Source organism: Lissotriton helveticus, chromosome 1_1 (assembly GCF_964261635.1).
Source record: "Lissotriton helveticus chromosome 1_1, aLisHel1.1, whole genome shotgun sequence".
In the NCBI taxonomy this organism is placed as follows: domain Eukaryota; kingdom Metazoa; phylum Chordata; class Amphibia; order Caudata; family Salamandridae; genus Lissotriton; species Lissotriton helveticus.
In genome coordinates, this window is record NC_136057.1 from 2,073,769,621 (window position 1) to 2,073,782,584 (window position 12,964).

Sequence of the window (12,964 nt, forward strand, 5' to 3'; positions counted from 1 at the left end):
GTTCCCACAGACCACTGCCTACTCTTAAAGAATTAAACTTCAAAGTTTCATTTCTTTTTTTAAAAACTTCTTTTTTCCTCGAAGTAAAATGGGCTGCATTTTCTTAATATTTAAGGAAAACAGGCTGTATTTTTTTTCTTTAAATGTTTCATTTAAAAGCAATCACAGCCATGGTGGTCTGCTGACCCTAGCAGGACACCATCCCTGTGAGTGCAGCGAATCCTAGCGGGTCACAAATTGTGACCTACCTCATTAATGCATATGAAGTAGGTCTATTTGCGACCCACTAGGAATCACTAATGAAACTCAGAAGAGTTTCATACATTAGATTTAGCAATTTTCAATTTGCTATTTGCAGGAAATCTAAATTATGAAATCGCTATTCCTAATCATAATTTTTCCGGCCCTTAGTGAATTGGCTGCACTGTGACATCTATGATCTAAAATGTGTTTGAAAAATAATATATGTGTGGAAAGCAATTCAATAGTTTTGCCATTTAAATCACATCAGTCATTTACATCAATTCTTGAAAAAATAATTTATAACTATGAAATTAATGCAGTTCAAATGGCAATATAATAATGGTATTACCAACAATAATTGAATTGTGGAGTACAACCACTCACAGTTTATTTGAACTTTTGAGTTGGTGTACAATGTTTTTTTTCTGACTGGTACGTTTTCATACATGGTTGGTCAGCTAAGAACACTGCTTTTGCCAATATACATTTGAGGGTTTAAGTCTTGCAGGTCCTCAGTATTAGTTATTCTCAGTGTTGAGTGCCTGTTCATTCTGAGCGTTTTATTACGTTGTATTGTAACAAACTTACCTACTTGATCCCCTTTCTCCTCTGGCTCCCCGTTTGATCTTAAGCAGCTTTGTTACCATTATTTTCTTCATTTTGTCTACCCTGCCACCAGTTCTTGCCTGATCATAGAAGCACGCACCCGCAAACGAAGGTGAATGATTGACATCCACATTCTTCCTTGGTAAAGTTAACTATGCCTTACTAAAACAGCTGTAACATTATCACCTCTGGAAGTGAATAAGTTGGAAAAACAGTGGAGGCAAAGTGTGCATTACATCAAAACAACATGATCTTAAGGGTTGGATATGCAGTTGATAAGCTGGTCAAGCTGTTGTTGAGCGAGATCTCATTGGCTTTCCTAGGGTTTTAAGGGGTCTGATGATCATGATGTGGCCGGGCTGTATGCTGTCTGCAGATCAACAGCCTGTTACAGTCCACAGTGGAGAGGAGAGTAGCCATGGAACCAACAAATCACTCTGACTATGTTCTGCAACGTCCAGCTTGGTCAGTGAACTCAATATTAAAAACTGACACTTATTCGATCACCTACTGTGTTCTGTCTGTTGCATCTTACCCCCGCACAGCTTTTTTTGCGCATGTGCAAGTTCCAGCAGTGGAGTAGAGTTCTTTGTTGGTGTAAGGCTTTTAGCATCCATCAGTTGAGGCATTACAGTGTGGTTACGGTACTGACAAATATTATCAAAATTGTGAATGTCTCTGAGGTCTCGGCTGGGAATGATGCAAGCAGGTCCTTCTTTCTATCCTAATCATACAGGTGGCACTACCATGGATGCACCGACAATGAAAGAGAGAGACAGAGAGATAGAGAGAGAGACAGAGAGAAGAGAGAGAGTTGTAAAGTGGTCAGTCAGAATCTCAAATTTGTGCACAACAATCCGTGCCCCTCTGCATCTGTGCAGGTGCTGCCCTAGCGGTGTCTATGCAATAGTAAAGGTGAAGTAAACGGAAGTCCAGAATAGGAGGAGAATAGTAAGACTTAAATCTGTTTTCAAAAGAACCTAATTTATTGTTTTGGGGGTATGTATAGAGAGAGCAGCTGACAGAACAGTAAGAACGAAAACGGTGTCAACAGATACCACAATGGCAGGGATCGGAGCTCTTACTATTGGACAGCCCGAGCAGCAACAGCTAGCAGAGAAGGGACGACAGCACCTATCATGACAGTAGTGACCAAAGCTGCCAAAAACCAGAAACCATGGTGACCGCAGTAGCAATTAAAGCAGGAACAAACAATTGCTATGCAGCAGGAACCACAGCATAAACTATAGCTGCAACAAAATCTGTCTCAGTAGTTTCCACAACAGTTGACACAACAAAGGCAATAGCAGCTATTATAATAGCATCACTAACATCTGCAAGCAAGAGCATCAGGCACCACAGATACCAGCAATACACAGGCAGTTCTCCAGCTGCCAACATAACATGGACCATAACAGTAACCACCAGGCGTAACCATTGCAGACACCAGAGCAGAGGCCACAAATGTCAAACGGCAGGAACAACATCAAAAATTAAAGTTATGAATAGAGGGACAAACGCAGCTTCAGACACAGTAATGATTGCATATGCCATCAAAGCAAAGATTAGAGCAGTGACCACAGCTTAACAAACCAGAGCAGAAACAACATCATCGCCAGCATCTGTAGCCAGAGCCGCGAAAAGAGCATCAACAATTGCTTCGACCACAGCAGGAGACACAACAGGAACAACAGCAGCAAGAACAGTAACCATAGCAGGAGTGACCACAGCCACAATCACAACAACTGTAACAACTTCAAAAATAGCTGCAGGTACAGCAGTGACACTAGCATCTGGCACATATGTAACAAAAAACTGATGTGTGGAAGGCTGTAATTGTTCTTAATCCTTGGTAGTTACCCTGAACCGCATGACAGTCCATGATTGTTTTGCTCACCATTAAACTATTGACATTGGCCAGCAATATGCAAATCAGCTGTAGGAAGCTCCAGTTGCAACAGCCTGCAGGCTCGGAGACGAAGATCTTCTGGAGGTGACCATGGTTGGAGAGGTAAGTTGGGGTGCCTGGGGATGCTGGGACACCATTGGTTGGGCCACCCAGGTGCAGGGATGTCTTTCCGAGTCGGGTTTTCTTACCAGCTCTTGAGGCTGCAGGCTTCACTGGAAGATTCGCAGCAGGTCAGAGATCACCAGATCTAAGGTCAGGATCACCGGGGAGACATCATCGTGGTGTTGAGCCACTCGAACTTGGGCAGTGTGCATCGGGTGCAGAGTGGTGCAGACTCGTGGTTTAGGCTGGGGCCTGAGTCTGTGGGTGAGAAAATCCAGTGATTTGGCTTGGAAGGCAGGGCAGGTCCTTCCGGTTCTTGAGGCTGCTGGCTGCAGGACACACTGGGATTTCGCTGGAGCATGTTCCAGGTGGGGATAGGCCTGTAGGGCAGGTGCCAAGTCAGTGGGCGTCCTCCTCTTCCTAGTTTCAGTACAGCTTCTTCGGTCCTTCTTCTTCTCTTCTTCTTGTCTATTCTTGTCTGAGGAGGCAAGATTCGGGGCGTACTAGCTTTAGGGGTGTTACAGGTAGGTAAAGGTTGGGACCAAATGGTCCCTTCCTTGGGGTGGGAGTGGGGCATATGCCTCACTCTGGTTGGCTTGGTCCCCCCATCTGCAAGAAGGCGGCGACTGAGATTTGTGCTTCATCTCACCTCCACCACCTGAGGGGTGGGGTTGGAAAAGGTGGGTAGACTTCCCTTCCTCACTTTGTTTTCCAGCCGATTCTCCCACCCCAGTGGAGGTCAGAACCGGTGGGAGCCAGTTGCGGGAAGCAGCAGAGTGCTGGGGTAGCTTACAAAGATGGCAAGCCTTGTAAGTTTCCCCTTCGTGGACCGTGCCCATCGTGGGGAAGGAGGCTTAGCACCTCGTCCCAGAATGTGCATTGTTTCAGACCCCGAGAGCAGCGGGCTCTCGACCCAGGGGTCCAGAAACATGTCTGGTGGTGGCAGCAGGTGAGCAGCGACTCAGCCTGGACACTAATGTTAGGTCGTTTTTCGGGGGGCATCTCTAAGATGCCCTCTGTGTGCATTTTTCATTAAATCGCACACTGGCATCAGTGTGGGTTTAATGTGCTGAGAAGCTGGATACCAAACTTCCAAACTTCCTAGTTTTCAGTTAAGCCATTATGGTGCTGTAGAGTTTATAATGACAAATTCCAAGCACCATATCCTTTTTCTGGCATTAATGCACTTACAATGTCTAAGAATTGACATAGACACTGTAGGGGTACAGGGCTCATGCAATAAACCGAATTGCCCTATGCACACACTAAACAGTAATCATACAGTCGTGTCTATGTTACAACACCCATATGGACAATCAAAGCAAGCAGACACAACAGGAATTATGCTGCACAGTGGTGTGATATTTTCTAATATATAATTGTTCCAGAACCAGCCAGCCGACACGTGTTTCGTCGCGTTCGGAAAAGTGTTTCCGCGACTCCTCAGGGCTGGGGAAGATACAAAATTACATACAATATAACATCTGACTTGATGTCAGGTCTGATCATAGTAACATGAACATCCATTTCTGTGAGAAACCCATACATGATGATCCTTCTTTGAAAAGTACGTTAGTGTGTCAAATAAAGTAACAAACCATGGGTGAAAGCAAAAGTACCCAATCAGTTCTGTGGTGAACATAGCAATGATTGGTGTATAGAACATCTGAAAGGATACAGAAAAAGATCATAGGCTGTATTTCAGTATTTAAAATTGTGAATCTCGGCGGGCATACCGTGAAAAACGGATACTGTGTGTCAATCATAAGTTACAATAATCACACGTGCAGTGTTATCGCGTCGAAGTATAGAAAGTGTATAAAGCAATAATCTATGCTGGGGAACTCTTACATATTGTGTGCATCATAAGTAAAAAGGATCGTCCTTCATTTATGTCCTTACGGAGATATTATTAATGTGTATATTGGATAATATCAAAAAGTTACCTGTGAGCGTTCTCCTCGTGGCGGTAACTTTATCATTAAAGAGGGCTTTTAACTACTTTTCCATAGACACCAAATACTAGCTACCTACCTACTCCCAATTAAAAGTTATCACGTATTAAATGTAATAATGTCACCCAGTGTTAGCCTATATTAGAAAAGTCCCAGTTATGCAGCCAAGCTGGGCAGCAAAGTAACTTAGATGAAGAGGACGCACAGTTCTTCAAAAAGAAAACAATGAAACAACAAAGTAAAATGAAGAGAAAAGGGAGGAACAAAACTTCCTCCATAGAAACCTTCTTCCAAATAGCGACTAAAAGCCCACCGGGGGAACTAATGGAAAAAAACAAAAGTAATGCACCACCAACCCTGCAAGAGAACTCCGAATTCATTAAAAAACCATGCCCAAGTGAAAGCGAAGATGTAGGAAACTCATATTTTCCCACCAATAAGATAGCTTTGCAAAAAGGAGAGACCCCACTGGCTAGGAACCTGATAGCTTTTAATTCAAGCAAAACGAATAAAGTAAAAATGGGAGCAATGACCTGTAATGGAAACACGAGTAAGAAAATCGACCGAAAGCAAACTACCAGCAATTAATAGCTTAATAGGTGAACCAGCGGTTCAAACTAAAACATTAAAAATCGGGGTAATTAATTCCCAGGAACCCGTAATAGAAAAAGCATCCACAACGCTACAAGAATTAGAATCTGACGACATGAACCAAGAGATGTATAAAGAACACACCACGGGACATGTGCTCCGACCAAGCCAATTGCTGCGGGGGCGGGAAGTAGCCTCTAGAACCGCATTACCCCGGAGTCTTCCCCGGCAGAACTACTCAAAAACAATCCTATTCATTCCAGATTTTATATCAAAAGGGCGGGAAGATATTCTAAACAGAAGGAATATTCTCCAACTGCTATCCTCCATTAGTAATTTAGCAGGCATTGCTTCACAAGATCTGGACTCCGTAGAATGTGTACGACTCATACATCTATCAGAGCAAGAAATAACAAAAACCACCTGGACCACTGTGGAAATAGTGGAAACATATTAAAGGAAGTTCATCAGTTAGAAGCCTGGAGACTACGCATAAAACACATTCACCAAATAGGTTACCCAGAGCCATTTCTACGAAATCACTGCAATCTTAATGAAAACTTTGTAAGAATATCAAGAGCGCGCCCGACTACAAAATCTGTGCTAAAAGGCTCCCGTAACATCATGGTGGAGCTCACCGACAAATCTGTCCCGAGAGTTGGGGATAATTGTGAGATGGACACATCAAAAGACTGGTCTTGGGTAGCTAGAGTCATTAATAGCAGTCACTCTAGCCAATGACAGACCACGGAACAACTAAAGAATGTCCCATATCTAAAGCTTTGCTCATGGAATATAAACAGCCTAGGATCAAAAATTACGAACGCAGACATAATAATCTACTTTCAGGAGTTTGACTTAATCCTACTCCAAAAAACATGGCAAGCAGAGCCTTTCCATTTACAGGGGTATAAGTTGTACTATCTTCCAGCCAGCAGAAGCTCGAAGTTCGGTCACCTGAACGAAGGACTCACTATTTATGCATCAATAAAATCAGTTACCGCAACTAAAGAACTATTGAAGAAGAACTCTTCTAACAATGGAATTAAAGTAATGCAGATGGAGATAGCAGGGCCCAGACTAAACAAACAGCAGTTAATTCTGGTTAACACTTATCTAAATCCGAGTGGAAAAAGTCTGGTGCAAAATTTCTAGTGTCGGAACTAACAAGGCTCATTACTGAAGAGGAGACATCGAATTATATTGTCTCAGAAGACTTTAATAAGCTACTCTCGGGGACAGCATGGAATGACATCCAGACCGAACACCATTCTCTCGATTGGGGGATTCCAGCCCAAGATGAGTGTAAATGGGGCAAACAAACCAAGGCATCTAAAGAATTATTGGCAGAGCTAACTAGTCTAGGCCTTATAGCATCAAACGGCAGATTCCCTGGAGACCGACCACAATCAGCCACTTATCACAACTCAGGGGCAACTACAGAGACAGATTACACCTTTTTACCTCGTTCACTTTTCAAATTAGTTATCGATTTTAAGATCGGTACGCAAGAGTGCAGTGATCATATGCCATGGGAGCTTCGACTTATGGCTCATGGAACCGCACTAACATCCCCAACTGCATCTCAAAACTTAATAGTAACATCAAATTTTAAGAGGATCAAATGCAAAACAGCTGACCCCGAAAAACCCCTGGAAGAAGCACAAATCTGCTGGGAAGCTCACAAACATCAGGAAAGACACAGAATTAATAACTTGGAGAACTTTCTGAAAAACCTATGCTTAGCTAGCTCAAATTCAAAACCAACACAAGCAAAATCAGTCAATAAAAATGGAGAATACATATCATGTAGGCACACCAATGATCAAAGATTAAATTGTTCAATAAACCAAAGCTACAAATTAATACAAATGAAGAAGGAAATTAATAGAAGGATCCGCAAACTGTGTCAGTCGGGCCCGGACGTCGGCATACAGACAGAGCTGAGAGAGCTAAAGTGCAGAAAAAAATAAGTACATTTGGCAAATGAAACAGGAATCCGCAGAGAAGACATGGGCCAAACTTTAATATGATTTAAAATCCAACAATAGTGCCAGATTTTGGCACACAGTTAACAATTTAGATAATCCATGGGCTCACAAAGTTAACTCGTATATAACAGAGGAATCCTGGGTAAACTACTTGCAACCTCATTTCAACAGAGAAATAGGTGGAATCACTCAAGACACTGAAATTATCAACTACAGACCACAAGCCCAAAAATATGTGGGAGCCTTTCTTTCATGCACAACCAAACAAATAAAGAATCAAATCACAAAAGGCAGGAAAGAGGGAGCCCCAGGGCCCAACGGAACACCTCCAATTTTATATAAACAGGACCCAAATTACTGGGCAGAACAACTAAGTACCCTTTTTAAGAACATCTTAAAAGTAGGAAAGATCCCAGACTCCTGGAAGGGATCAATTATTTCCCCTATCTATAAAAAAGGCAGCAGAAATCATGCAAAGAACTACAGGATTATAGCATTAATTGATATAGACACCAAATATTTTGCAGGCCCTTTGCTGGAGGAACTAACTGAATGGGTATCAAAGAAAGGCGTAATTCCTATTAATCAGTCTGGTTTTCAAAAAAACTCAGGGACAGTGACTAATATCCTTGCTTTTTTACTGTTTATAGACGCCACTATAAAAATTAAACAGCCACTATTCATCTGTTTTATCGACTATTCATCGGCCATTGACAGCATAGATAGGGGGAAATTATGGGCCAAAATATCAGGCTGGGACATCGATCCGAAACTTCGGAACCAATTGATCGCTCTTCATTCGGAGACATGGGTGCACATAAAACTAGGATCAGGCAACTGTTTATCAAGGAAAATAAGGACCACAAAGGGGGTGAAGCATGGATGCGTTCTTGCCCCTACTTTGTTCAACCTCTTTCTTTATGACATTTCGTCAGAGCTTAACACCTGTAACCATCATGCCCCAAACCTGGGAAGTTATCTCTGTCGAACCTATTGTATGTGGATGATCTCATACTGATAAGCAGAACCCCAGTTGGGTTGCAACATCTTATAAGCACCACATGCAGCTTCTAAGACGAGAACAGGTTATCAATAAACTTAGAAAAATCTAAAGTGATGATACTCAATGGGAAGGACACTAAACACTATACTAAATGGGAACTGCAAGGTCAACAGTTGGAGGTGGTCAAAGAATATAAATATCTGGGAGTAACGTTCGATAGAAGGGGATCGTTCGGACAACAAAAAGCACTGATTAAAACAAGAGGAATCACACTAGGATTAGTATTAAAAAAACTCAAGCAAAAACTAGCAGGACTGAGTCTAACTCCTTTACTAGAAGTGGTCCGAGCAAAACTGCTACCAACCATCACTTATGGCAGTGAAAGTATGAGAGGGGGAGATGAGTTGAACTTAGACCAAGTGATGTCAAAAACAAAACGAATAATATTTAACCTTCCCCAGTACACTTCGCCAGCACAATTAAGGCTAGAGTTTGGCCTCCAAAAACAGCAATTAGCTCGAAAAGGACCATATACCAAATGCTGGCACAAGATAAAGGGAGCAAAGGAAGGTTCTCTGAACTCATTCTTATGGAAGGAGCTAGAAAGAAAAAAAGACAGTCCAGCAATGAACTACCTCCACACAGCAATAAGATCTCTTGCTTTACAAGATCTCCGGGAATTCAATGGGCCTCACAAATTCTTTAAGAAGCTAGTAAATAAAACAGTTAAGTTACTATCTCTGGAGGAAGATAAGGCCACACTGACTAAGAGGGCGGTGTGTTATTCAAAGTTATACAAAGTCTCTGCCACAAGCTTATTTGGGAACAGGATTCTCAAGAAAAACGAAGGAGTCCTATTTGAAATTGAGGATGGGCATCCTGCCCGTAAATCAGCACCTGCCACCATGGGAACGTTCAGAAGCAAACATAAACTGCCGAACCTGTGGAGATTTTAAAGAGGGCGTTCGGCATATACTGTGCAGCTGCTCAGCTTTAAAGAATGAGCGAAGACTTCTACTTAAACCACTGTGGAACCAAAGAGGAAAACGAACACGCAGGCAAGCACTAATAGCCAGCTTTGATGGAAATGACACTCAGCTAGCATGAAGGCTAGTCCGATTTATGAATACTGCAAAAACTAGCTTAAATTTAACTACGAATTGACAATCCGATCGATTAGGCTACTATTAGAAGTTCGATTAAGCTGCATAAACGAGAATTCTGAAACTATGACTTAAGACTTGAATGCAGACTATTGTACTGATAGAGCAAACCAGCTTTATGCTTTAAGGTAGGGTGAGCGGATTTCGACATTAGCTAATCTGGAATGTCTGGTTCATTTATTGTATTTTTAACTTTGCTCAGAAATGGAATGTCATATGTACTTTTAACAATTTTATATCCTGTCTTATTGTATTCATGAGTAATTTTAATATAGACTAACTTGAATGAGTTTCCCATTGCAAGGATTTTAACTAATCACGCAATAAATACATAAAAATTGTACATTTGTACCAGTGTTAGCCTATAGGGGCGGTAGGCCTTGCTTCAGTAGTGAAAAATTAGTTTTAGAATATTTCATTGCCAAGACATGTAAAAGTACATGTCCAACTTTTTAAATACACTTCACCCTACCCAATAGGCTTTTAGAGTCTACCCTCTGGGTGACTTACATGTATTAAAAAGGAATGTTTAGGCCTGGCAAGAGGTTTATTTTACCAGGTCGAAATGGTAGCTTAAAATTAGACATAGGCCACAATGGCAGGCCTGAGCCATGTTTAATGGGCTACTTAAGTGGCTGGCCCAATCAGTGCTGCATGTTCTCTAGTAACTTTTAACTTACAGACCCTGCACACAGGCAGTTCTACTTTACCCAGGACTTACAAGTAAATTAAATTGGCCATTTGGGCATAAGTCAATGTTGCCATGTTTAAAGGAGAGCGCACAAGCACTTTAGCAGCGGTAAAGGTTACAGAGTCCTGAAGCCAGCAAAAACAAAGTCAGCAAGAAATGCAAGCTAGAAGGCACAAAGGTGGGGGAAAACCACACCACGGATGTCAGGTCCATCACCTATGTAACACCTACTTTAACTTTCCGTAAAAAAAATATATGAAAAAAGTTGATGCCAACTGGGTTAATCCCTTTCATTAAAATGCAGACTACAGAGAAGATTGAATGAGCGTAGTGCAATTTAAAAAAAATAACGAGCTGCTTGAATCAGTAATGGAGCTAAATGAATTCGCAAACATCGCCGCATATGTCGGCCTTATTGGGTCCTGAACAATGCAAACCCCTAACGGTAGACAGTAGTTGAAAAAATAAAACCTCCTAAATATTTAGGGAAGTATATTAATTCTTAAAAACTTTAAGCATTAAGTAGGAACTACTCCCACTAGCCCAAAACTGTTACTGGACAAAGGAAATGTTAGTTTAATTCGGACATTATATTGATGTATTTGACTGACTGCAACATTTAGATGATAAACATATCACATAAAGTAGAGGCTGTTTCCAAATATAACCTAATTTATTTGAAAGCATGGCAAAATAGCCTTTTATTTTTCAGAACATACGGAAAATATGTAAGAAACGTATTAAAACTGGCAAAGGAGCCTAAACGTTTTTGTTGTATTAGGGTGATATTAAAGCCACTCCAGAGGCTCGTATACAATCAGTGTACTCATTAAGCTGATTTTTTATACTGAAGAATGAATGACCTGCATAGTAGAACAATTAAGGTGGAATTATTACTAGAGCTGCAGCGTGATGGCATCCTGAGAAATAGGGAGAGGCAGATAATGTGAGAAAGAAAGGATTATGCAAGCACAAATATTGCCTACCCTGTAAAGCTTCAGTATCAAAAGAACCTGATCTTACCATTTTCCACATATCCAGGAACGTACAATGCATGATTTGCTTGACTTCTAAATCCAAGTCTTGCAACTGTTTCTTTCCCTTGAACACGCACTTTTAAGCTGTACCGCCCATTCCCACTGAACGATGTGAAATACTTTGAATAGATACCATCATGTCTTGCAATATCAGCACCTTTGCGAGAAAGAAAAATAAATAAACAAGATTAGACAAAACAGTCATTACTAGAGGTTTATTACTATTTCACCAAATATTCGGTGCTTAGGAAAAGAATCCTTAGCGCTGTTCAGAAAATTAAAAGACCAGGGTGCATTATAGGATTAAAGTCCTTCCTTCGTTGCTCAGATAAACTGAGAAATGAGATTCGGTTGAACCTGGGCATGCCAAATGCACTTCTTGCTTCACCTAAGAATGTTTAGGGCCCTGTTTGTGTGGAGAGGGGTTTCGGCATGTTATTCTGTGGAAATATCACCCCTCATGTTATAAATCTTACCAGTCGTGGAATAACACCAGATTTAGGTTTTCCAATTACACATTCCACCAGCTGAAAGTAGGTGGAATATGCGATAGGAAAAATTTCCAGGAATTGTTAAAAACAGGCCGTAATCTGCCCACACATCAGTGGCATAGCTACACTTTTGCTGCAGTTGGCTGTCCCTGCAATTGCTGCATATAAGGGTGGGGTGCTGGCGAGCGTTTGTTGCCCCCGTCAGCTGCAGGTAAGAGCCCCTAAAACCTATTCCGGCCAGGTTGGACGCCCATCCCCGCTCTCCCCTTGGTAGAACACTGTCACACATCATTCCACATCCCAATATAAAATTCATCATTGACTGTCAGTGGCAATCTCACACTATTTAAAAGGAGGCATTAGAGTGGTGCAACGAAGAGATATACTTCTATTTCTAATAATTTTTTGCTCTTTCTATGTGCGTTGCATTCTGCTGCACACATAGAAGGAATGAAATTAAATGAATGAAAAATGCTTTTATATAGCGCATGGCTACCCGGAGGCCTCCCAGCGCTGCAGCAGAGGCCAGAGGGGGGAGGCAGGTTTTTAGCTGTTTTCAAAATGCAAGATGGTTAGATTCCCTACGGAGGAGGAGTGGTAGGGAGTCCCAGAGCTTGGCAGCATTGTATGAGAAAAGACGCCCGTCCGCTCTGGCCTTCTTGATTCTGGGCACTTCTGCTAGGTGGAGCTCGTCAGAGCAAAGTTTTCTGGTAGCCTTGTAGGGTCTAAGCAAGGCTTTGATGATGGGTGGCCCATTTCCATCTAAAGACTTATGACCGACACAGTGATCTTTCAAATGGAGTCTGTCCTGCACCGGAAGCCAGTGTAGGGAGTGTAAGGCGGGCTTTGCTGAGCAGAGATTGTTCGTGCTCGTGAGCAGTCTTGCTGCCGAATTTTGAACGATCTGCAGTTTTGCAGCTGAGTTTGGGGCGTCTAGGTAGAGAGCATCGCAATAGTCTATCCTGGACGAAATTAAGGCCTGGATCAGTAACTTTTTAGTTTGGCAAGATAGTAGGGGGAGTATTTTGCAGGTCATTCTCAGCAGGCCGTAGCAAGCGGCGGCAGTCTTCCTTGCTTGGGCTCTGAAGGTAAGATCGTGATCTAACCAAATACCCAAGCTTTTTATCTTGGTTTTTGGGACTGGTAGCGGGCCCATGCAGGACAGCCACATGGTGCTAGATT

General features: G+C 42.0%; 1 protein-coding gene across 3 annotated transcripts in view; it reads right to left on the reverse strand.

Moving 5' to 3' along the window:
- Window positions 1-12,964, reverse strand: part of LOC144755913 (calcium-activated chloride channel regulator 1-like) — a 542,164-nt gene that overhangs the window by 17,651 nt on the left and 511,549 nt on the right. For 2 of the 3 annotated variants that reach the window (XM_078645313.1, XM_078645302.1), the window contains one exon: window positions 11,278-11,448. The exons of the other annotated variant lie outside the window; for it this stretch is intronic. In XM_078645313.1, the coding sequence (XP_078501439.1) occupies window positions 11,278-11,448 (171 nt within the window). The remainder of the gene's footprint in view (window positions 1-11,277; window positions 11,449-12,964) is intronic. 3 annotated transcript variants of the gene reach the window in all.